Source organism: Ceratotherium simum, chromosome 37 (genome assembly GCF_057802395.1).
Source record: "Ceratotherium simum simum isolate JZ-2026a chromosome 37, ASM5780239v1, whole genome shotgun sequence".
NCBI classification, from domain to species: Eukaryota; Metazoa; Chordata; class Mammalia; order Perissodactyla; family Rhinocerotidae; genus Ceratotherium; species Ceratotherium simum.
In genome coordinates, this window is record NC_141936.1 from 7,875,359 (window position 1) to 7,902,070 (window position 26,712).

Sequence of the window (26,712 nt, forward strand, 5' to 3'; positions counted from 1 at the left end):
CAATGGTAATGTGGACAACAGTAGGATGGGTTGTCAAGAAGTGAGACAGTTGGGCTCCTCAGTCGTAACTCAGATCTCCAGGCAGGGTGGGCAGGGTTCGTTAGAATCATCACTGTTAGGCCCCAGACCCTTGGAACTTTGAGATCCAACTGCCTCCCTGAGTCTTTATCAACTGAGGGCTTTGAGGAGCGTGTAGGGTCCTGCGATAAAAACCCCACATTATGTTGTCATTAAACATTTCTGTTACCCACATGTGTGGCCTATTTGGGAAAGGGAAAAGGTGGAAGGGGGATGATTCACGACAGAGTCCCCTGGGGATGGGGTCATAGGAGCCCAGGGTGGGAAGGTGTGGTCAGGGCAGCGGGAGGGGTGAGGGTGACAGAGGGGTCCTGGGAAGAGGACTGCTCCCTAAGGACTGGACGACTTGCTGGGGAAGGGGGTTCCAACTGGCAGAATATTTAGAAGGTGAAGAACCTCACAGATAGGTAAGAGGGCAGGGACCTTGTTTCCCTGAACCAAAAGTGGGGCCCAAGGGATTTCCCTGCCACTTGTAGCTGGGAGAGACAGTCCAGATCAACAGTTTGAGCAATGAAATATGGGCCTTTGGAAGCTTTCCTATGCATTACAGAATTCCTTTCTCTTAGTAATTCACGTGCCCCTTCTTTTACATTCCTCTCTGCCCTACCTCCTCCCACTTCCCGCTGGGCCTTCGTTTCTCTTGCAAAGATTACTCAAGTTATGTGGTTGCAATTACATTCTATAGACCCTGACTATGTGCCTGCTGTGTTCAGCTAAGCATGGGTCTCCATCTTGTGGTTGATATAGAGGTGGGTAGGACACACCTTTATCTCTGAGGGTCTAAAGACCCAACACATGAAAGATCATCAATTTAGGGCCAGGAGTGAATTTATCAGTTAGTTATTGCTGTGTAACAAACCACCTCAAAGCTTAATGACTGAAAACAACCATTTATTATTATTCATGAATCTATGGGCCAGCTGGGTGGTTCTGTTGATCTGGGCCATGTCCAGCCAAGCATAACGGGAGTCACTCATGCATCTGCGGTCAGCTGGTGGGCTGGGTGAGGGCTGGCTGGTCTAGGATGGCCCCACATAGGTGTCTGGCAGTTGGCTAGCTACTGGCTGAAGTGACTAGGGTGATGGGGACACGTGTCTCTCATCATTCAGCAGGGCTAGCCCCGGTTTTTCCCATAGCAGCTGGATGGGGTTCCACGAGAGCAAACAGAAACATGAAGGCCCTTGGGGCCTAGACTTGGAAACAGCACCCTTCACTTCTGCCACATTCTATCAGCCAAGGCATGTCATAGGCCAACCAAGACTCAAGGGGTGGAGAAATAGACCCCTCATCCTGATGGGAAGAGCAGCAAAGTCACATTGTGAAGGACATGGCTATCAGCAGGGGTGGCGAAAGGGGCCATTTTTTTATTACACACATGGTGAGTGTGTAAGCCACAGAAAAAAGTGAGATACCCTAAGCATGTTATCTAAGGGGACACTAAGGTGATGAGACCAAGGAGAGAGAAATGGGGTCTGCTTGCTTTTCCAAAATGAAAATACTTTTCATTTTTTTAGATTATGACAATAATATTTGACCCCATTCATTTATTCATGAAATCAATCAGTCGTTTCAATTCATGAAACCACCCACTCTTATGTGCTGTCACTCTACTGAGCTTCCCACCTCTGCTTCTACGGGAACTAACTTGAAAATAAGAAAACACCGTATTTGTGGAAACCTGTGAGCTTAAATGCATGAAAGGGTGAAGGCAGAAAGTGGAAAAAATGGAAATAATGTACGTATGTAGTGGACATGTCTGGGGGCATCTCTCCAACTCACAACACTCCCTCTTCCCTGACCCTTGCGTCACGATTTTGGACCCCTAGCAGCCGTGTTTTCCCTCTGTAATCCCTCCCTCAACACTCCTGATTGGACAAGGAGTGGACACCTGGTCCAGCTGGACCAATCTGATTCTTTCTCTTAGGAATTCAGAACTCTGGGTAAGAGAGAATCCAGTCAGTCTTCTGTGGGTCCTGTGGGATCTTGGGGCTGAGGGATCTGGGGCCTAAGAAGCAGAGAAAGCCAAGAGGAGAAGGAAGAGTAAAGCCAGCACCTAGAGCCCACAGGGACAGGAGGGGCAAGAGATGCCCCATCAGCACCATGCAGGCTTGGCCATGAGCCTCGCATCCTTCGGAAGTCTGTCCTTACAAAAAGTCCTTACAAAAAGACCCCTTTTTTGCTTAGAATAGTCTGAGTTGAGTTTTCTTGCCTTTAAACAAGAGGGGATAAGGTCTAGAAACACAAAGGTGCAAAGGAGCATGAGCTGGTGGGAGGTCAGAGCAGCTCGGGGTCCCTGAGAGACCTGGGGCAGGCAGGGAGGCTGGGAAGTGGTCTCTGGGTGGACCGACAAGGGCCTGAAAAGAGGGTGACATAGTCCAAAAGTCAATGCAGGGCTCAAAGATGTGGGGTGGGATCTGGTGTGAACAGCTTGTGTTGCAAAAGCAGCCTTTGTTGTTCGTGCCGTTGAGTGGATTCTGACTCCCAGCGACCCTGTGTACAGCAGAGCAGAACCCTACCAGGTCTTTTTGCACCATCCCCTCACCTTCCTGAACTATATCAGACAATGCTCCACTGCTATTTGTAGGGTTTTGATGGCCAATTTTTTCAGAAGTGGGTAGCCAGATCCTTCTTCCTAGTCTGTCTAGTCTGGAAGCTCCACTGAGACCTGTCCCCACGGGTGACCCTGCTGGTATTTGAAATCCCAGTGGCGTAGCTTTCAGCATCACAGCAACATGCAGCCACCACAGTATGACGACCAACAGATGGGTGGTGTGGTTCCCTGATCGGGACATGAACCCGGCTGCTGCGGTGAAGCACCGAATCTTAACCACTAGATCACCAAAAGGAAAAACAGCAGCCTAAGAAATGAGTAAATGTCCTGGCATCAGGAGAAACCCTAGCTGTCCCTGTGACCCCAGCTCCACTTTGAAGCCTACACATTTAAAACTTCTACATGCAACACAAAGCAAAAAACAAAGGTGTGAACAAAATTAAAAGCAAAGAACAAGTGCAGAAAATACAGAACATGACAGAGGATATGCTCATTAATGCAGAAAGCACCTTAACAAATCCCCAGGGTAATGCACCCCATGGAAAAACAGGCAAAGGACAGTCTCCAAAAAGGAAATACAAATGGCTCATAAGCTTGAAAAAAAATTCAAGCTGTAATAGTAATAATAATAATAGAAGCAAATTTAAAACAAGATCCCATTTCTCACCTATCAAACTGATACTTTTTTTTTCAATATGCTACTTATTACGGAAGAGGGTGTGGAAACCTGGCTCTCTCACAAGCTGATAGAACCTCTCTGGATGCAGTTGGGAATGTCTCAGACCATTTACCCAGGGTAGCAATGCTGCGGTGCCCCACCCAGATCTCCTCTGTTCTTATCTCTTAGTGCGCAAGGGCCCACATCCAACGCTGCACCTGTGTTTCTCTCCTGGGGACTCTCTGGGGCTTTTAGAGTCCCCCCTTGCCTGCCCTTGTGGCCAACTGGAAGTGCAAGGAAATTAATACTACCTGAGAGCAGCCAATCACTGACAGGGCGAGCGCTCAGATACCCCAGGGTCTTGCTTCCCTGGTGGGATAAGTCTGGTGTATTACACTGGCTCCCAGCGTCAACCAGAGCGGGATTCAGCTGCATTCGCCCATAGGAGAGCCAGCTTCTTGGCGGCCATCACTTCCAGTCCACTCCCCACTCCCCTGTCAGGGTTGCCTTCACTTCCCAAATAAACTCCGTGTTCTTGAATCCTCGCCTCTCTCAGGAATCGAAACTGAGACAACCATCAATTTCATTTGTTGTAAAGCACTTTCTCATGGAAACTGTCATGAATATGTGCAAAGACTTAGCTACTAGGATATGTAATGAGGCCTTTCTTAAATATATATATTACGTTCTATCAGCTTGTGAGAGCGCCAGGTTCTCACACCCTCTTCCGTATATATTAAGGTTAAATATATCCTGGTATATCCATGTAACAGATACTTCTTGGCCACTAAAAATGAATTAAATGTTATACAAAAACCTAGACAGAACATTCCCAATACAGTGAAGTGGAAAAAGGATGTTAGAAAACACTAGATATTTTGGTATAGCTGCAATATTTTATAAGTATATGCATTTGCCAAAATAGTAACTGTGGTTATTTCCGGAGACCGTGATTCCTGGAGATTTCCATTTTCTTGTGTGTTTATGTATGCACCTCTATGTTTTTCAAATTTTCTGTCATAACCATGCATAACTTTTGTAATTGGAACATGTAATTTAACAACAATAAACACAACAGCAATGAAGAGAAGAACACCTAAGACATATAATTTATATAAATTTATTAATATGTTTTTAGTTGTGGGAAATATCAGAGAAAATATACCTGCCAGACACTATATTTTGAGTTTTTATCAAGTTCAGACCCCTTTGGCACAAGCAATGATTATCTTCTCAAACCCACTACCCATCAGTTTTATACATCATTCTTTTCCCCCCAAGTCAGAAAATCATACACTGTTCTCAAAAGAGTCTATGTCACTCATTTATTTCAAGTACAAGGAACTATGCTCTAAAGGAATAAACGCTTCCTTCTTTAAATACACCAAGTGACATCTGTGAAGCATGAGCATAAATCAGGACCTGCCATTATTGGTGAAGGAATTAATCACAACAGTCTATGGAAGCCAGATGATGATGTTAGAAACGTCATCCAAGGTTGGGGCAGCCGTGGGACAACCTCTGAAACCTGCGCTCCCAAACAGGCCGCATCTGAGTAAGAAAAGTAATGCAGGATGAAAGAGAGACCTGTCCAACCCTCTTGGCAAGTCATTTGATAGATGACAAGTGAGTCCAAGTTAAAGATATTGGAAGGAGCAGAAAACATATTCAAATATCTCTAGCAATTAGACAAACAATTAGATTGTTTTTATTTTTAAAAACACTCGGGGCTGTTTAACTTATGGCTCAGTATTTCTTGAATAAGCATAACATGAATTTCATGCTGACTCCATTTGCAAGTTTGGGTCACCTCATTTCCCACCCACTTCTCAGTGTGTCTTGGATTTCTGAGATTTCTTAGCTTGCCCCTTTTTCCCGAAGCACTTCTGGTAGCCGAAGACACAAGATTTATAGGTGATGAAGGCAACTCCCAGCACGACGGCCAGGAGGAAGCCAATCACGTCCAAAGAGTGGTACTGGTACCACGTGAGGTCGTGGGCCGCAGGGCGCAGGTGCGGGGCCCCTTTGTGCCTCATCACGAACTCCACCCAGAACACTGCCAGGTCCAGTGGCTCCACGGGGCGGTCCTTGTGAATGCTGGAGAGGCGCATGATGTTTTCTTTATAGCTAAACACAAAGAGAGTTATGTGAATGCCTGGAACACCAACAGAAGTGAACCATCCTCCCTCTGTTTGCTTCTGGTTAGGAGCTACCAAATTTTCCCAACTTGGTAGAAAAAGAAACGTATTTCTATTCTAGTCAGAAAAGAAAACGCACACAAACACACACACTAAATGTTCTTTATCTATCAAAAAAAAATAAAATCGGAAGCCAAAATTATAATTTTAAATTATTTGAAATTTGCTTACTACTTTCTTCTTTTCTTTTTAGTGATATTTTTGTAGGAAATTAGATTATACTTTCTTTATAATGAGATGAAGAAATAAATGAAAAGGTCATGTCAGAAATTATGAACGGTTTTCCATGTGAAGTTGTAAACAATCACATCTAGTCAAGTAAAAGCCATTTTTAAGTGCCATCTCCAAGATGGTGGCACACTTTCAATTCAATTATTGAAACATCAAACGATCCAAGTGCTAAATTTAGCATAAGGCTGTGTCTATGCAGCCTATTAAACAAAATGCATTTGTTTATTTTGGACAGCTGAATCAGAATCTGAAAGCTGAATCCTTAAACATGTCTGCCATTTTATTTGGATACATTATTGTAATGTAATATTAATATTTGGCCATAAATCCTGCTCAACACCTTCCTTTTATATATATCTTCTCTTAAGCAAGATAGATTTTCTGGAGACTTTCATTCATTCATCCAATACCTATAGAGCACCTGTTATGGCCTGGTTGCATAATCTGATGTTCGGAATTTTTCCATTTCTCTTTATTTTATGTAGGTGCAGTCCCAGCTTAGAGTGTTGGGAACATGGAGATTCACGATCAGATAGAGATGGCTCAAAAATGAATAGATGAACTTAGCTAACAACTTACGCTGATCAATTAGTGTTTTTAAAAAATAATAATGTACTAGAGAACTTCTACCAAGTCATTTTTAGGTTACAAGCAGTTGTCTGTACTACCGAACAAAAGATCAAAATTATAGTACTAATGTGAACCTCAAGAATGAGTTTCGTGAGCACATGGAGAGAAGTTGAGTTTTAATTGTGTTGATGTGTGAGCAGCACAGCCTGACACTGACAAGCCTGGCTGCCAGCAGAGGCCAATGGAAAGCAGAGTGAGAACCACACCAACTGCTCTGGGCAGGCTGTTACCCAACACTCTGGGCACTTTACCCTGGGGTTATGTGGACTTTTCTCTTTGATCCATGGCACCGCACACATATGAGCCCCATCATTTTGCCCCCATCTTCCTTTGTCCAGGCTTGATGTATCCCCCTGTGTAGTGTCTCCTCTCATCTGAACACACTCGAGTTTTTTCACATCTGTCCTCCTGACTGGGGTCTCTTTTAAAATGAACTAACTACAGGTGAAGGCTCCTGACACTCTCACAGACACACACACATGCACACGCACTCATATGCATGCACAGGCACACACATGCTCATGCACGCACACACACATTATCAATTGTTGGATGAAGTCTACCCCTGGCCATCACTTCTCCCTGTAAGGTTTTGATCAGCCTATTTCTAGTGAGCTTGACAGCAAGAAAATAAATCTTATGCAGAGATCATTTAATCTGATGGCTTTTGCCTTTTGAACCATTTTCAGAGCCACATTTGAACAAACCTGTCTTTGCTTTTATTATAAGCCTTTGTCTGTGATGTCACATGACCCCCTCATTTATAAATCCCCATGGACAAAATTTCTCACAAGTTTCAGTGCTGGGAAAAGCTTTACCTCTAAGCACCTGGTTTGTTTATATCTTATGGACATTCTGCTTCTTGTAATGGAATATTTCTGTCTTGGCAGGAACTTATAGATCAAACGTCTATTATGGTGACATTTTTTAATAAATTGAAATTTTAAATCTATCGGGGGAAATAATATTTAAAATCATTTCTATGATAAATTCTATAGGTATTAAAGTATCCTTTTATAAGATGAATAATAACCCCCAAATCAACTTCCTTCTAAATTAGATTTTTATGTATTTATTTTCACATTTGAATATTTATTGTGACTGCGATGGCCAAAATACACGTAGTATTCCTCTGTACCTTCTCTCTTACCGTTTGTCATTGATGACAGCTTTTAGGGCATTTGCTAAATCGTCAGAAGTCATTTCCAGGACGTTCAAGGACACTCCAGCTCCCCTGGTCTCCATGCGCTTCGCATTGTCCATCTGATCACCAAACAAGGGCATCATCACCATTGGAACGCCATTGCATATTCCTTCATATATACCATGGGAGCCAGAATGTGTAATAAAGGCACGAGTCTTCGGGTGACCTGAGAAGCAAGAAAGGAGGGAGGCCTTCGGTTAAGTCACTGGGTTTCACAATCTGACACTGTCTAGGTTCTGAAAGCTCTCTAAGGACTCAGTGCTATCCACATGTGGCCCTTGCAGAATTTTGCAGAAGAAAATGTGGGTTGAGATGCCCCACTGGGTAAAAAGTAATGTGGGATACGTTGCCCATAATATTTTCCAGCTAAACAATCCTTTAGAACAGCCATGCCTAAGCCACTTTCTTAATTTAACCTCAGTTTGACCCACACGTCAAATCCTCCCCACGTACCAAGCAGATCATTTTGGGGCAGCCACTTGACAAGGATTGTATTCTTTGAAAGATTTGGTGGTGGAGTTCCCGTGTACCGCCACAGGACCTTGCAGAGACAAAAATAGAGTTTAAAGAACAGAATATGATTTAAAAACAAAACATCTGCTATAGTAGTTAGAAAGTGGAGTCCTCTGAATGAACCTAACAGGGATGGAAGGATGTAGTGAGTAAGAAGGCTTCTGGGGGCTGGTAACATTCTGTGAATTTGTGAAAACTCCTCAAGCTGTACATTTATGATTTTTGCACTTTTCTGCACTTCAAGGGAAAGTTTATTTAATAAAATGAGTGGACCTAGAACTACAAAAGCAGATATATAAGAAATAAATCCAGTTGTCCTAACCAACAGCTTTTTGGAGAAATATTCCTACTTAATATGAAGAAACACTATCCTGTTTATTTTATTTCATTTTATTTTTTTTGCTGAGGAAGAGTGGCCCTGAGCTAACATCTGTGCCCATCTTCCTCTATTTTTTATATGTAGGACGCCTGCCACTGCATGGCTTGATAAGCAGTGCATAGGTCTGCGCCCAGGATCCGAACCTGTGAACCCCAGGCTGCCAAAGTGGAGCACACGAACTTAACCACTACGCCACTGGGCCAGCCCCTGTTTATTTTATTTTTAATTCTCCGTAATACACTTTTGAGTCTCTTAGAGAAAATGAGACCTCAGAGTGAAGTGGACCATGGTTTAACAGAGCAGCGGGAGTGAAATTGAAAAAAAAAAAAAGATTGAATTTGCATTAATTGAATTTGCATTAATAATTGGCAAGTAGCAGGGAAAAACCAAGTCTAAAGTCCAACTAATGGAATTTAGATATTGGAAGTCTGAGGTTAGACTCGTGTGACGATAGAAATGAAGGAATTGTATAAAATCTTCTTACTGTCTGAGGTATTCTGCCTAAAGCATCAGCAATTTCCATCGCTTTCTTCTCCGGAATCTCTGAGACCATGGAGCCCAAAGAGAAAACCACAATTCCATGTTCTCCAGAAGCATTGATATAGGCTTCAAATTCCTAGGACCAGAAGAAAAATTTCCAGTTAATTTTTTTTCTCATATTCTTTGGTGACTGCATACATTAAGCTATGAATCAGATATCTTTCTCTTAACAGTGTGATTAAAGGGGTGTGTGTGTGTGTGTGTGTGTGTGTGTGTATGACAGAGACACAAAGTATTAGTCTGTGTTGCAGCATTTCTCTCTCCCTTCCTTCCTTCCAAAGGAGGAAAGCTTCTTGCTTACAGAGTTATCTCTTGGCTTCTTCTTGGAGATGCAGAATCCAAGTTAGGTTCTAATTTTCCCAAAGAAAAGCAGAGATAAGACCAGATCCACTTCCCCAGGGCTGCCGGCAGCTGGGAAGGTCTTGGGAGAAATCTGGTTTTTGGAAAGGTGGTTGAAGGAGAGAGCAGAAGGCAATGAGGAAAGAGGGAGGAAAAGTGAACAAGCATCATGGAGTGAGGAGAGAGCCTTTTAGCAGATGCTGTGAAAGGCAAAATTGGGGCAGAGGAAAGCTGTCCAAAGAGGATTTCAGAAAGCTTTCTATGGACTCTCAAACCCTTGCACTGCCCCTTTAAGAAAATCTACAGTCAAGATCTGTATTACTTTTCAAGGCTTCTGGAATATTCTTTTTATGTTGAAAGAATGCCTAGAGTCAAAGCACAAAGCTACAGAGAGTGCTAAGGATTAGGCTCACAATTAAGGAAAAACCTCAAATACCAAAGACCACCTTTAACAACTCTTGCTTCCCTGTGGCCTCTAGCAGTCTTCCATACCAGCCAATACATGTGGATGATTCAAGATCATACTCATGTCACCCGGCGCTGAAATTTAACCAGTCAACCTTGCATTTTTTCACCTTTCTTGGAGGAGAGCTTTCTATAGAGTGTAAGTCAACTTTGCTGCTTTAGCAAGAAGAATATACAGAAATATATTTGACTCTTTCTTTGCTGGCTCCATAATGTACTCTAAACAGCAAAATATTCCTCACTAGGGATGAAAGATACAAAACAGGAGACAGAAACCCTTGCCAAGTGTGCACTAGTGATCTGAGCCCCTTCCACGGAGTTCAGAGCAGGTCAAGGGCATGTGAGTAAAACCTGACTCCCAAAGCTGCTGTGGGAAGGATAAACAGGCACTGAGTCTCGACCCATCCAGCATACAACCCTCATGGAGTGCTCTTGTCCTGTTCCAGAAGCTGATTCCTTCTAGCAATATGTCCATCACTGTCAACCAAGGAAGACTGCAGCTGTCAGGCTGTCTCAGGAGGCCTCTAACAAAGATCGCCTGAGGGCATTACAGCCTTGGCTGTTCAAGGACAAAGCTCAAGATGAGGCAATAGGACTTGCTTCCGAAGAAACTTCTGGGCCAGATGACTCAAGGAATAAGGAATGAAGAACCGAGAGGAGACTGCATGACAAGCCCTCTACAGATGACACCAGCTTGGTTCCCTGCTGCCTACAAGACAAATCATTAGAAAACTGGGGGACTGAATTGATTCAAAGTCCTCCCTATTGCCAATGGCATCTTGTTGCCATTGTCATCTTTTTTATCAATAAGTAATGTTTTTTAATTGAGTGAGTTTGCTATATTTGAACTGTAAACGCAGTGGTCTTCCAGTTAATAATGAATGTCACAACAACTAGAAAAAAGCAATCTGTGGTCTCCTTGGATGAGGCAAGAGAATGGGATTTTAGAAATTGTGTGTACAGAGGTGAGAAACCAGTGATAGCAGGGGTCCCAACTAGTAAGTAAGATTACAGATTATGACCTATCAAAGGCCCATCCTTAAAGTAACAAGGAATAGACAGTAGAGATGGATGCCAAACAAAAGCTCTGAAAGGATGCACCAAAAAGATAATTCAGTCAGAAGAACAGCAGCATCAGCTACAGTGTTGAAACAGGGGAACAGGGGAACCTGGAATTAAGAGTAGGGGTGTGTCCCCAGGAAGAGAGTAAGGCAGCCCCTAGATTGAACCCTTGGCAATAATCTTAGCTCAGCGTGATCTGTCCCCAACCTTCAAAGCCATCTCCAGAGTGCTCCGGTCTGCAGGAAACATACACTTGCACGCCCACACAGTGGTAACTCCACTTAGAGGAAACAGAGTTAAGCATAAGTATGGCAATTTTCCCCCAACCATAGGTTATTAATGATCTAATTAACGCCCCGAGGGTCTCCCAAATGGTTTTATATGTTTCCAAAGAATGCCAAGGGCATTAATGAGATTGTGTGATGTGGCAGGGTTTGCCCAAAACTGAGGGGTTTCCTGGGACATGGGAGTTTCAGTGTTAAAACCTGAACAGTCCTGGACAAACCAGGACATTGGTCACCCTAGAAGAGAGATGTAGGAGACCTCTGACAGTGCTTAGCACACACGATTTTAAGAGACTTCTGCCAAGCTTGATTCTGAGCGTGACCAGTAAAGCCAGAATACTGACCAGCCCACTGTCTAGCCTGCCCCCACCAGTCCCAGGCCCTCTTCAAGGCCTCTGGCTCTAGCAGCCGTGTCTCGGCCTTTTGCATTGGGCTCATCTGAAAGGCCAGGGAGGCCAGCATCATCCTCCCCATCATCACGCTGCATTTTTGGTTTGTGGCAATAATATCCTGAGGATAGTTTTTCCGAAGTCCTTCCTCCCTAGGATCTGCACCACATCCCTCTTTCCTGGGGAGGGACAGCTCATCTCCAAGTGTTCTTTAAATTCTTTCTCCTGAGTGAAGGTACATGGCTTACCTTAATTTCCTAGGGCCTTCACTCCTTCATGAAACCTGGTCTTGCATTTAACCTGGTCTAGAAAGCGCTGAGTCTAACTTCCCCTCCTCGCACACCCTCCCACACCCACTCAGCAACCAGCAGTGTATGATTAACACAAAATGGAACCCACAGGTCCATAAACACCCAGCATTAAATAACAGCACTTGGCTAAAGTTTAAATAGCACAAAAGTTCATCAAGAGATTACAGCAGGGCAAACTTCAGAGATTGTGTTATCATGGCCAATGCCCAGCTCTGGGCCAGCTCTTACGGGATCCATAACAATGAGGTCCACCCCCTACTTGGCAAAACATGCCATAAACCTTGCCCTTCACAGACTCTGGAATGGCCAAAGAGTAAAGCAACGTGTTAACTGCAAATAACCCTTGGTCCCCCACCTCTTACCCTTGCAAAAAAAATGAGACCCCCTCTGAAGTGAAAGAACTTGCCTGCTCTGATGAGGCCTTTAATATAGGAGTTAAGTTCTGCTGAGAGTTTAGTATTTTTAGTTCCATGCTCCTATTAGATTGTCTCTTCCCAAATGTCTTTTGTTTCTCAAGAAACCTTAGCAAGCACTTAGACAGCATGTTGGAAATATGTCACCTCATACGCATTCAGAGCCACCTGCAAACACTGCAAGTCCCCAGTCTTTCTTCTCGTCATCATCTTCAGATCTCTGTTCTCACTGATCTTCTGTTTGGCTATTTTCTTCAGACCCAACATGTACATATGGATATCATCTCTGAATCTCTACATGTCCACAAAGACCTCTCACCCCGAGAGGGGACCGACATCTTGAAATTCTTAAGTTTCATTCCTTTGTTCTCAATGATGTTCTACATCATTTTTTTGTCTTGCAGGCATCCCAAAGATATGTCCAACACCAGGCTGTGCCTTCTCTATGGACTCTCTTTATCAAATAAAGATTCTATCTTTATTCTTGAAGTCCAGGACTTTTATCAAAAGCATTGGGAATAGGACGATCTCCACCAAAGGAATGGAAGTGCACAGTAGCATTTTTTAATTAACAAAGGGAAAAAAAAGAAACTAAATAGCAATTTGACACACTAGCAAAACTCAGGAAGAAGGAAGATGACAAAGCAAAATAAAAATAAAATAAATTAGAAGAGTTATAATCAAATCAATCAATTGTTAAATTAAGTGCAAACAGGCAAAATTCACCTATTAAAGGAATCTACCTGACCAAGGTAAACATATCAGCTTCGTGTTGTTTAAAGAAAAAGAAGGAGAAAGCTTGAAGACAAAGGAGTAGTAAGGAGGTACTAGGACAATGGAAACAAAAATAACGCAGGAATGTGATATTAATATCAAAAAGTAGAATTTCAAATTAAATAGGACAAAGAATGTTACTGTCAGGAACAATTTACAAAGACATTCTCACACCTAAGCTTGTTTGTACCAAACGAGGCAGCAACCAACACGTAGTCAATACAACTCACCACTTATACAAATTTACAGGGAAAAAATATGATATTAATAAATGATATCAAAAAATATGCTATCGGGGGCGGAGTCAAGATGGCGGCAGAGGCAGACTCTGAACTCACCTCCTCCCGTGGACACAGCCAATTTACAACTACTCGTGGAAAAATTACCCCTGAGACAGAACTGAAAACTGGATAAGAGGAACTCCTGCAACAACGGACAATCCTAACTGGAGTAGAAGCAGAGACTCCCTTCCGAGAGGAAGCGCCGCCTTCACAAGCACGCCAGCTTCACGACCCGGGAGCAGCTCACAGGCATGAGCCTCCTGGAGCGCGGGGCCCCTGAGCCGAGGCGCCCCCGCTGTGGGCATTTGTGACCCAGCACAATTGAGACCAGCAGCATAATATCTGACTTTGCCTGCTACTAAAGCATTGGTAGCACCCCAGAAAACCCGGTTCCACAAAGAAACTAAAACTGGCTCTTAAAGGGCCCACAAACTCACCGTTCCAGAAAGCATCCTAAAATCACCAGAAAGAAAAGGTGCACAGTGCTTCGGTGACAAGAGACTCACCTAATAGGCCTGAGTGCATCTCGGTGAGGGGTGAGACCTCTCCAGGGACTGGGACATTGGCGGGCCATTGTTGTGGCCTGGTGTGAGCGTGCTGACACAGACGCCATTGGAGTTCTCCCTGAGACCTGCTAGCCCAGGGTCTGCTCCACCCGCTAGAGCACCGATTTAATCCAGCTCAGCCAGGGCAGGCAGCCCACCCTGAGACTAGCCCCACCCAACAACAAGCCTCAGGCAACGTGTGGGCCTGCATAGATTGGTGACTGGATTCTCTGCAGCCTGGCAACTGAGCTGACTTGAGCAGGGCAGGGGTGTGCACAAGGAGCAGGTGGAGGGTGTGGGGCGGTGGCAGAGTGTGTGGGGCTCCCGCCGTGGAGAGACTGGGTCCACTTGGGGAGGTCGGGGCACTCACACGGGCAGGACTGTGTTGACTGTGTGTGTGGACCTGTGGGCGGCAGGGCTTCTCAGCCACAGAAGACTTGTACTTCTCAAAGACCCACATAGGAGGTTTGCTCCACCTTCCAAAACCTGAAACAATTGGGTGCTCCTGTGCCTGAGGCCAGCCCCACCCAGCTGCAATCCTCAGAGAGCTGACAAGAGACCTAATAGGCTAGAGGCTTACAGCAATTGTGTAAGGCCCTGAGCCTAACAACCTGCCACACGGTGGGGCCTACTCACTAAAAGAAATACTGCAACACAAATGTGGTATTAGAACTTGCAGCCAACTGTGCTGGGGCTCCCCACAGCTGATAAAGAGACTGAAGGGCCCACAACAACTACAAGCAGCTGAGCATTACAACAGCTGGCCAGGAGCATAACTCAGCCTCCTGGGAGCCTACAGGGAGAGCAAACAGGCCACAGCAGAAGGATACACATAGCCCACATAGGGGGTCACCTGGAACATTGAGAACTGAGGGAAGCACACTGGAAGCCTCCTAAGCCATCACTTACATAAGGTCACCTATCCAAGAGCAGGAGACGTAGCTGACCTACCTAATACGTAGACACAAGCACAGGGAAAGAGGAAAAATGAAGAGGCAAAAGAATACATTCCAAGTAAGGGAACAGGACAAAACCCCAGATAAGGAACTTAGTGAAACAGAAATGAGCAACCTACCTGACAGAGAGTTCAAACTAAGAGTGTTAAGGATGCTCACTGATCTGGGGAGAAGAATAGATGGACTCAGTGAGAATGTCAACAAAGAAATGGAAGATATAAAAAGAACCAATCAGAAATGAAGAATACAATACTGGAAATGAAAAACTCATTAGAGGGACTCAAAAGCAGAGTAGAGGATACAGAAGAACGGATCTGTGAGCTGGAAGAAAGACTAGAAGAAATTACTCAAGGTGAACAGGTAAAGAGAAAGAATTAAAAGAGTGAGGACAGTCTAAGGGACCTCTGGGACAACATCGCACTAACATCAAGTGTTATAGGTGTCCCGGAAGGAGAAGAGCGAGACAAGGGGCAGAGAATCTATTTCAAGAAATAATAGATGAAAACTTCCTAACCTAAGGAAGGAAACAGACATCCAGGTACAGGAGGCACAGAGAGCCCCAAACAAGATAAACCCAAGAGGCCCACACCAAGACACATCATAATCAAAATGTCCAGAATTAAAGATAAAGAGAGAATCCTAAAAGCCATGAGAGAATGTCAAGTTACATACAAAGGAAACCCCATAAGGCTATCAGCTGACTTCTCAGCAGAAACCTTACAGGCTAGAAGAGAATGGCACACGATATATTTAAAGTGCTAAAAGGAAAAAACTTACAGCCAAGAATACTCTACCCAGCAAGGTTATCGTTCAAAATGGAAGGAGAGATCAAAATTTTTCAGATAAGCAAAAATTAAAGGAGTTTGTCACCAAGAAACCAGTGTTACAAGAAATGTTAAAGGGACTGATTTAAGGGGGAAAGCAAGACCACAAAAAGGAAAAATTATCTATTTCCACGATTAGAACGTAATGGATACAAATGCACAAAAAGAGGTTGGATATGATATTAAAACATAAAAAGGAGGAGGAGGGTAGTTAAAGAGTACAGCTTTCAGACAGAGGTCAAACTAAAGTGACCATCAATTCTGTATAGAAGAAGTAAGGAACAGAGAAGGACTACTAAAACACTGAGAAAAAAAAAGTTAAAAAATGGCAGTAAGTACATACTTATCAATAGCTACTTTAAATGTCAATGGACTAAATGCTCCAATTAAAAGGCATAGGGTGGCTGACTGGATAAAAAAACAAGACCCATATATATGCTGCATACAAGAGACACACTTCAGACCTAAAGACACTCAAGAATTTGCCATTGCTTGCCTCTCCGCCCTCGGAGCTCACCACTTTCCATTTTATATCATTCACACTAGTCATGTAGAATCAACTGAAGGTCACTGAAGGCATTATTGTCTTTTGAATATTAATACAAAAAACGTTTATTTTGAAACAATTTCAAACTTATGGAAAAATTGCAAGGCTAGTATAAAAAACCCCAATATATTCTTCATCTAGATTTGCCAGTTGTTAGCATTTTACCACATTTGCTTTATCGTTTTTCTTGTCTATCTTACTTACCTATCTACATAGTATTATTTGTTTTCTGTACCATTTGAGAGTAAATCAGGCACTTTATGCTCCTTTTATCCCTAAATAATTAAGTATGTATTTCCTAAGTACAAAGGCATTCATTTATACAAACACAGGGCAGTTATCAAACTCAAGAATTTAACATCAATAAAATAGTATTTCCTAATCTAAAAAAAAAAAAAAAAAAAAAAAAAAAAAAAAAAAAAAAATATGCTATCAAGAAAGGTAGTTGATAAAGTTCTGCACCCTCTCCCATTAAACATCTTAAAGTAAAGAAGAAAACAATTTAAATAAATATACTATTTGTCAAAAGACAAGGGCAAACATAATGCAAAATGATAATTAATTTCCATTACAATCAGGAGCAAGACAAGGCTTCTTGCTAAGACCAAAATTATTCAACTGTTTTTAGAGATTCTACTGAATTCAATAAGACCGATACTTGGCATGGAATTTTGAACAGAAGAAATCAAATTTCCTTTTTTTGGCAAATGACTGCATGCTAGTGTTTTAAAAAATGTTGAAAATCAATATTTTGGTGAGATGGCTGAATATCGAGTAGATAACCAGCTAGAGACAGAAATGGAAAAAATATCACATTCCCAGTAGTGACCCTCCCAAAACTGTGTAAAACAAGAAAAGATGAATAAGAAAGGAATAGAACAAACATGAAGAAAACAACAAAATATTTGATGTTTGTTAAGGTAAACTTTGAAACAACAAGAACACCAAAAAACCCTGGAATACAAATTTCTCTGCTCTTCCTTAGGGAACTGGATTAGATGGCTAACAAACAACTTGTGGCACATAAACGCCAGGAAATATTATGTAGCAGCTAAAAAACAGATATAATACTCAGAACTGGAGCAATATCCATGACATATTGATAAATGAGCAATGGAGATATATTATCACTTTATAAAGCATGCAACAAAAAGTTCTATACATGTACATATGTTTATACATAATTGTAGGAGTATAAAAAGCTGTTGGAGATTACTACATAACAGTGACTAGTCCTCAGTTCATACCCTCTTCTCTTTCATTCATTCATTTAACAGATATTTGATGAGTGCCAATTATATGCCTTAGAGGCTGATATTTATGGGATACCAATCACGTGCAGACCCACTGCCAGGTGCTAAGGATGCAGTGCCCTGCAGAAGTGGTCCCTGCCCCTGCATATACGTAGGAGACACTCAACAAACAATCATCTAAAGGAAATAATCACGGTATTTGATGTGCTGTGAAGGAAATAGCACAGGATGCTCTCTTAGAGAGAAGGACTTCCTGTGGAAGTGACTTTGAAGCTGACCTGAAAACTGAAAAGACAGCTGCTACCTCACAAATTCAGGGAACAGCATCCCAGAAAGAGGGAACAGCAAGTTCAAGGGTCCTGAACTGGGAAAGACTTTGGAATGTCCCAGGAATAAAGAGAAGGCCATGTCACTGGGAATGTCCATGTAGATTCATAGACAAGCCCTTCCAGTTATAACAGAATTTCCATTATGTATGTAGGTCTTCAAAGTTTTAAATTGCAAAGTGAAAGTGAAACACAATTGTTTTTTCTTGGATCCCTCACAATGATGCCAAAAATATTTCTCTTTAATGTCTCTCTAGCTTGGACATGCTGACTAGCTTTCTTTCCTTTGATCTGAGATGTGCCCATTGGTTTGGTAATATTTCATCTCTTTCTTTTCCTCTTTCTGAAAGAGAATCATTAATTGTTTTCTCTACCTTTAGGGTTTCTCATTTTGCTTTCAGAAAATCAACAACACCTCCCTCTTTCTTAACCAGACCGCCCCATCAAACACATACTTGTCCAACAGGTCAGGGGTATCAGAATCTTGTTGCTGAGAGACTGTGAGGGGTCATCAGATCTCTCTCCATGTTGTAAGGGAAGAATCAGAGCCCCCACAGAGGGGAGCCTGTCATGTGGCAGTGGGTGGAGGCATCAACCCGGCACCAAAGTTTCTCCTTGCCATGATAATTACATGATCATTTAAAATATGAGTCACACTAGAGGCACATTGGAAGTAAGACTCAATGCTCTCCGAAGGTAATGACAGTCTCTTAGTAGGAGCCAGACTCAGCATCTGGAAAGTAACTTGGCTACCAGCAGATTCTCAACCAACACTTGAAGAATAAATTAGTGAATGCCCACTGAAATGTCACCTTCTCAGAGAATCCTCTCGCTCCTCTTCTAAAGGAGCCTGTCCTGCTATTCTCTATCAGCTCCATTGAGATTTGGAAGAGGATGTGAATGCTGCTTTTTCGCATACCTCAAATTCCGTAGGGGAAAAAATTAACAGATGAGCATTGCCAAGAACAAGACTCAGGGCCTTTTTGCCCAATGTCAGAACCTGGCTGTCTGGTTGTTTACTTATTAAAAGAGAAGGTACTGCAGGAGCCAGCTTCCTGTCAGAATATCTAGAAAGTGGAACTTTAACCAGGAACATAAAGGCAACTTTCTCTGCCAGAATCCATAAGTCAAAGAATTATTTCAGCAATCTTGAATCTCGCGTGCCTGGCCCAATCCAGAGCGAGGTGCATGCTGTACCCAGCTCTCTGTGCTTATGCCATTTAACCTTTCACATCTAATTGATTACTAGCCCCTGGAACACACAGAATAAACTGTCCAAAGTGTACTTTCCTAAAGCGTCAGCTACAAAGAAATAACCCAGAAGATAATATCAAAGACAGATATAAATTACAACTCAGACCTAGGAGACTTGTGAGATAGAAATTAACAAAGAGGGCATTTGAAACTATCTCAGCGTGCTCATTCAGCATATATCTTGGCAAGCTTATCTATCCGAAGTATTTGCAAAATAGGCATGCAAAGTTCCCACCCAAATACACACCTGGGATAGTGGTTTTTTGTTCAGGCAGTTGATCCCACCAATAAAAACCATATTGGGCATGATGGGCCTGGGGTAATCCTTCACAAAGTCACCTCTGAGAAGCCAGACAGACGCAGAGCTCAGAAGGTCCTGGAGAGTCACGTCTTTCTGAAGGATTTCCGAGGCAAGTGGCACAAACGGGGAATAAACCACATTGCACAGAGAGATCTCTATGAATGCAATGAGCATGTTTTTCACCCGCTGCAGGAAGGTCATGTGATCTGAGTTAGAGGACAGAGATCTGGGCACATAGGATGGTGGGTTGGGGCACTGGGTAGCATGAAAGTGCAGACTGCACGGTAGCGCACTCAAGAAGAACACAACAGGCAGAGCCAGGTACTGGGCCACGATGGCGCCGCAAGGAAGGAATGGGTCTGTCAGCACGGCATCAAAGCTGCTTTCCACCAGGGAGCTCATCACCTCCTTGTTGTGCAGTAAATGGGAGCAGGAAGACAAAAGCAGAGCCGAAGTCTCTTTGACTTTCTTGTAGGTTTTGACTACACGCTGCAGGAAAGGTTCGTTCTCAAAAACCCTAAACCCAAGACTGGCAAAAGTCTCTTCCAAATCCTCCTTTCGGAATGGCACGGGGTACTTCTTCAAGGTGTAAGATGCTCCTTCCTTAATGTATATGGACGCTTCAGGTGCTAGGACCACTATGTCATGTCCCCTCTGCTGCAGCTGCTGGAGGACCCCCACCAAGCTCAGCCAGTGGCTGCCGTCCGCTGGGACCAACAACAGTTTTCCGCCCTGGGACACAGAGGGGCCGAGCGCACACAGCAGCAGACCCAGGACAAGCTGACGTGGACCCTGGGAGCCCACTGCCATGGTGTCCCCGACTTTGCTACTAAGACTTTGACTTGCCAGAAGTTTACTCTCTCCCACTTACATGTTATAAGAACCAATCCATACACCAAGTTAATGTTTGATTGTGTCATATGACTACAGCTGTCAGTCAGCTAAAGGTAACAGGAAGTTTACTTATAGAGATAAAGAGGGCAGACCTTTACTAGGTTTCTTAATAGACAACCAAAGTTTAACTGGCTGGAATTCCTTATCAACCACTCACATCACATTCTTGATTAAACACAGAAGGCAAAGCATCTCCAGTATCTTTGAATCCATCAAATTACTATTTCCATGGACCAAAAGAGCATTATTGAATAGGAAAAAAGGCTATGTGGTGACAAATTAGACTTCCTTTTCACAAATGAAGTAGAAAGCTGAATATACCTTTTAGAAAGAATAGAACATGACATTGCAAGCCCACCTTTGGCCCGTGGAAACTTCTTAGAATGTCCTTCTCCGCAGCTCACTCAGGGCTCTGCTCTCGCTGCATCATTTTTCGTTTCATTCGTCCAACAAACATGTATTGAGTCCGGCACAGTGCTGGGCCTGGAGGCTCCAGCAGAGATCACCACAGATGAGTCTCCTGCCTTCCCAGAACTCACGCTCCATCAAAAGAAACAGACTGACAATTTGAACAGATAGATACATTCGAGGCTGAGAAACATGCTAAGGAGGAAATGAATGCTGCTGGGGTAGAGAATGATGGGAAAGGGAAACCTGCTTGAGGACCTGTGCACAGAAGGTCTTTCCCAGGACAGATCTGTATTCATTCAGAGAGGTAGCAGGAGAACACTGTAAAGAAGAAACCAAAATAGATAAGGGAACAACGGTAAGTTAAACTGTAGTCATCATCACACAGGCCCAAGGTCCAGGGGAAGGAAGACGCTTTGGGAAATTCTGATGACTAGGTGGAAGGCAAGGGGCAGAGGTGGAGAAAAATGATAAGAAGAATATGTATTTATTGAGCTTGTGCAACGTGCCAAGGATGGTGCTCAGCACTTCACAACACGTCCTATGTAATCCCCCAGAACTATCCTACAAGGCAGATACTATTATTCCCATTTTACAGTCGAAGACACTGAGGCTCAGAGAGACAAAGTGATTTGCCAGAGTCCTAAATTTACTAAGCAGCAGAGCCGAGATCCAGGCCCTGGGTATCAGAGCCCAGAGACCCTGCTCTCAAGCACAACTCCCTCCAGCGGGGCCCAGACAATGGTATTAAGGCTGCCATCGAAATTTACAACCAACTAGAAGTCAGAAGTGAAGCTGTGATCCCCACAGTCATTACCCAATCAATATAAATGGAGAGAAGGCAGATGGCAAGACTTTGGGATTATGTAGTAGGTGCTCACACAGCAATACCCAGCTAGTACCCCAAAAGATCTGGTGCCAGGTTGGAGAGCAAATACGGTGGTTAGTTGCCGAATAGAAATGCCCTTCCCAAAGAAAGGGCAAATTGGAGTGCAGACAGAACTGAGTATCTCACTCTTTCCTTTTGGGATCCATTGCTGTTCTATACAATTCCAAGCTGAAAGCACAGATCCCAATATGTTGACAGTGGACATCACTGGCCACCCAGACATGAGGATCTGTTAGGAGGGTCATGGAGAAACTGCTAACTTTAAAGCTTTGGTGTCCTGTGGGCATATTCACAGGACCCCTCATTCTGGTACTTAGAGTAGGAACTTAAGAGTCTCTTTTCCCTGTACCACCATCCTCCATAGACCTCTAGTCTTGTATGTGCTGACGTAAGGGTGCTCATACACACATGCACTCTGAAGCTCCCCGCGCACAACCCACGAGCACTCTCCATTCTCCAGAACCAAGATTCGGGGTAAGCAGAAAAGACGCAGCAAGGCTTTGCCTTATTGATGTGCCCTTACCTGCAATTTTGAAATTGATAGCCCAGTTTAAACATTAAGGGCAATCATTCTTCGGAAGTCTCCATGTCATGAGAGTTCATCTGTAGATTACACCATGGAGCAAAGGGCTGTAAAAACACACAGTCACCACTGACATGACTTTATGACTTTCCTGCCTCACGCAGAGCCTCAGAATTTTTTGAGCCCACTGTGCACCCAGATGGTTTGGGGCCAAGACTCTGCCTGTGACCAGGGATTGCTGTTCACCCATGTGAACAGCAGGGAACCCACATTCACTCTCAAGAATTACGACCAAGAACCACTACTAAGCAACCCAATAAAGCTTCTGCCCTGGAACCTGAGCAGACCTGACACTCAAAATCCATTGCTAATTCCCCCACTCACCCAATATTTATGAGAATGTTGGCCCTGCTGGCATTCTGCTAGAAGCTGGGACTAGAAAACCAAGTTAGAAATGGTCCTTGCCTGTCAGAAGTGCTCCAGTGGGCAAGAGATAAGCAACCAGGCAACTATAGGGCAGGGTGAAATGTGCTTGGTGGGGGAGCAGGGGTGGCCAAGGAAACACAGAGCAAGGCCACATTGTGGTCTTGCTTGGGGGCTACTGTAGAGTACGATGTCTGCGAGAGAGTTTCTGGAACCCACTGGAAGATGATTTCTTTTTAAGCTGAAACCAGTAGTTAAGAGACCCATCACACACTCCCAGCTCCTTTGATGGGATTAGATTAGAGCTGCTTGTTACTCAACTAACGAGCTATGTAAACAAGTTCATTGCCTTTTGGATAATCTATGGGACCCTCTAGGGGAAACAAATGTGTTTTCCTTGAATCTCTGTAGCATTTTGTTTTATTCTGCCTTATTTCCTTTAGCAGTCTGCATATTTGTCTCTCCTACTAGACTCTCTCACTCTCTCTTCCTCTTCTTAACAGGCAGAGTTTCAGCTTTGGAATCACTCTCTCACACAGGTGCCAGTCCGTGGTTTTGCAGACAGTAAACACTCGGTAAATGTGTCTGTTTAGATGTGACTTCCCTTCTCCCTTTATTGTAGGCCCCATATCGAAGCAAGTGCTGAAAGTGGATGATTCTACCACTGTCTCTCAGACCCAGTTGCCATGGTCCTGTTCAGGGCCTCAGCCCCCAATGCCCTCAACTCCTATCTGTCCCTTCTGATTCCCTGCATCAGCAGACCCCTGCACAGCTCCAACTCACCACCACCTGATAACCTTGGTCAACAGCTTCCTAGGGCCCAGAATAGAATTCAGACTCCTCAGCCTTGCCCACAGAACCCCAGCCCACCTGTCCAAACTCATTCCTAATCTTGAGCACTTCCACTAGACTCCTCCGTCTGCCCTTCTCCCTCCGGGCATTCTGGATCACTTGCCCTTCCCAAAACACGTTTTGCACTTTCCCGCATTGTTTCGTTGCCATTGGACTCTACACCTGATCAGCTTCCTACTACTGTTTATTGCGTGCTTACCCAGTACCAAGTCCAGGGCTTTATAGGCAATCGTTCAAGGTGATATAAAGCCACCAGTTTGTTCTGGTGACATAGCACACCCTTTCAGATCTACTACCCTTTATCATGATATGATGAAATGTTAAGTAAGTTTGTTTGTTAATTGTTTTCCTCTTAGTACTAAGTGACCTTTATTAGTGTTGCCTCAGCATTTATCAAAGCAAAGACTATACTGCCCGAGAGAGCACAAGGACGAAGTGAAGAGAAGTCAGATGTCAAGAAACGCCAAAAAGAAAAGTCACGGTCATGATACACCAGTTTTCGTGGAAATAATCACTGCACCCTAAGTTTACCACATAGCGCTATAAACATGGCCAGCAAGTCTTAATCATTTTGATATGCTAGACCAGGAGTTCTCAAACTATGGGCCAGGGCTATATCCAAAACTTTTCAGGGGAATTTTGCAAAGTCAAAACTATTTCCATAACAATGATATTTGACTTGTTCACTTTCATTCTCTCATCAGCATACAGAGGAGTTTCCCAGTGGCCACATGACACGTGATACTGCAACATATTGACTGCAGAAGCAGATATAAGAATCCAGCTCTCTTCTGTTAAGCCTTTGCAGAGAGATGCAAAAAATGTAAAATGAGGCCACTCCTCACTAAATTTTTTTGTTTTGAAAAATCACTATTTTTCCATAAAAATATGATTATGTTAGCATGCAATGGTTTTATTGTTACCATTAAATTGACTAATGAATTTGTTTTAATTTCTAAGGGAGTAAGTATTGATAGATATAACCCACATGAACAAAAGCAAACCGGTCCTGGGGCCAAGAGTTGGAGAATTGCTGACTTAGACAAACAACATGACTGATCTTCAGCCAAAGGTCAGACCAAACTCTCTCCCATCACTCTACCCCTACCCATGGGCCCGCGGGAAGGCCCACGGAAAGCCTACTTTAGGAAAATCATTCTCTATGGCAGCCAGTCGTAGCCCCCATTCTACCCGCTATCTCCCTCTTTTTTCTACGCTACAGAGGGGCAGGCGGGGGAGGCCGGTAGGTGGGAGGAGCCGGGGAGTGGGCGTGGCCATGGGTAGGCGGTGCCTCGGCACCCGCGTGAGACACGTCACAGAGCGCCTTGTAGGGAGTGGGACAAGCTCCCCAGCACTGCATTCTGGGATGCAGCCTCGACCAATGAGATGCGGCTACGTCACAAGGGGCGCCACTCGCGAGCGGGCTGGCCTCGCAGGGCACTCGGGCCCGCCCCCCGGGGCTGCCAGCCGCGCTGTGCCGGCCGTCCGACATGGTGGACTACTACGAGGTGCTGGGCGTGTCCCGCCAGGCCTCGTCCGAGGCCATCAAGAAGGCGTACCGCAAGCTGGCGCTCAAGTGGCACCCCGACAAAAACCCCGAGAACAAGGAGGAAGCGGAGAGGAGATTCAAACAAGTGGCCCAGGCGTACGAGGTGTTGTCAGACGCCAAGAAAAGGGAGGTCTACGACCGATACGGCGAGGCGGGGGTAGAGGAGGGCGGCGGCGGCGGCGCCGGCGGGCCCTTCGAGGACCCCTTCGAGTACGTCTTCACCTTCCGCGACCCGGCCGAGGTCTTCAGGGAGTTCTTCGGCGGCCAGGACCCATTTTCGTTTGACTTCTTCGGAGACCCGCTTGAGAACATTTTTGGGGGTCGGAGGACCTCCCGGGGAAGCAGAAGCAGAGGGTCCGCAAACCTTTTCTCCACCTTCAGTCAATTTCCAGCATTCGGGGGTGGCTTTTCTTCTTCCGATACGGGATTTCCTTCCTTTGGTTCCCTGGGGAATGGAGGCCTTTCTTCCTTCTCCATGTCCTGTGGTAGTGGTGGGACGGGCAACTTCAAATCCATGTCGACTTCCACTGAAATAGTGAATGGCAAAAAAATCACCACCAAGAGAATCGTTGAGAATGGCCAGGAAAGGGTGGAAGTGGAAGAAGATGGCGAGTTAAAGTCCCTGATGATAAATGGCAAAGAGCAGTTGCTGCACATTGACACCAAGTAATTCCAGTCCACATTCAACTTAAAGCACGTTGTGAGGAATAGCAGGACTTGTTCTTATTTGGAGATTGCAAGTGACCTCTACTTTCAGACAGCCGTACTCATAATTCATAAACAGTTCATGCCAACGCCTATTTGTTGTTATTGTTGGGACCAGAACAATAGGACCTCTGTCTGCCTTTAAGAAAAACTGTTGTAATTATCTGTATGCACTTTGCTATTTATTAAACATAATCCCAAGGCAGGCGGTGATTATTCTGTAGAACTAGGAAAAAATGTTCATCACCAGAGCGCCTGGAAGCTTGCCCTTCCATTTTGTTTGAAATGTAAGCCAGGTTGTTTGCTCTGAAGTCAACATTGCCAAGATAGATCATTTTACTTCATTTTTTAGCACATAGTAGTAAAATATATGAATGTATTAATAATACATCTGGCTTAAATTAAAGATGGTGTTTAGTTCCACATAAATGCTGGTGACGTAGTAAAAGTTGACCGTTTAAATATAACGTCTAGCCTAGGCTTTTTAAAAGCAGGTAAACCTGGCATAAGTGGGTGTATTAGTTTCCTGTGGCTGCTGTAACAAATTAACAGGAATTTGGTAGCTTAAAATAAGTCACATTTATTCTCTTAAAGATCTGGAGGTCAGAAGTCTGAAATCAGTTTCACTGGACTGAATGATGTCAGTGTTAGCAAGAAGGTATTCCCTCCAAAGACTTGGGCAAAATACTTAAGTGCATTCCTCACAGTTACATGGTTGGTCAAAGGCATCCTGAGGACTGTACTGACTCAGGTCCTTGACTTAAGCAATAAAAAATGCAGTGGTAATGATGACTCAAAAACTCAATGCCAATCTGATTGCTAGCCTGTACCCAACTTGGTTCTACAACTATGACTGTTGGAAATGTGAAAAGCATTTCTGTAAGGCTACACGAAACTATCCCATTGCCATGTGCAGGATGTATCTCATTGCAAATTAGGTTGACAAAAACCAGGAATATTGGAAAGCTTGGAATATTGATTGGGTGAGGCAACATACACACATCTGGGAGGGTAGTTTTCTGTTGGCACAGTTTATGCCACCAATGAAAGCCTTTTGGGGCATGGTTGCCTTGGGATAGTCCATCACAAAGTGTGCCATCTCCCTTGGTCATCTCTAAGGAAAGGTTTGCATGAAGCATGGGAGAAAAAAGGCAACTGAACTA

At 43.9% G+C, this 26,712-nt stretch overlaps 2 protein-coding genes across 5 annotated transcripts in view; one reads left to right on the top strand and one right to left on the bottom strand.

The window, feature by feature from the left end:
- Positions 1–4,401: 4,401 nt before the first annotated feature.
- The window catches only part of LOC101398944 (UDP-glucuronosyltransferase 1A6), a 69,204-nt gene continuing 46,893 nt past the window's right edge, over positions 4,402–26,712 (bottom strand). For 3 of the 4 annotated variants that reach the window (XM_014785410.2, XM_087424659.1, XM_087424660.1), the window contains exons 2-5: positions 8,927–9,058; positions 8,004–8,091; positions 7,497–7,716; positions 4,402–5,414 (exon numbers count right to left, since the gene is read on the bottom strand). In XM_014785410.2, the coding sequence (XP_014640896.2) occupies positions 5,117–5,414; positions 7,497–7,716; positions 8,004–8,091; positions 8,927–9,058 (738 nt within the window). In that variant the 3' untranslated portion in view covers positions 4,402–5,116. Of the gene's footprint in view, positions 5,415–7,496; positions 7,717–8,003; positions 8,092–8,926; positions 9,059–19,252; positions 20,117–26,712 lie in introns of those variants that run through there. The other variant, XM_004427702.3, reaches the window with a different exon arrangement.
- On the top strand, positions 24,734–25,742 carry LOC101399203 (dnaJ homolog subfamily B member 3). Its single transcript, XM_004427703.3, has one exon. The coding sequence runs from the start codon at positions 24,786–24,788 to the stop codon at positions 25,512–25,514; it is 729 nt and encodes a 242-aa protein (XP_004427760.1). The 5' UTR covers positions 24,734–24,785; the 3' UTR covers positions 25,515–25,742.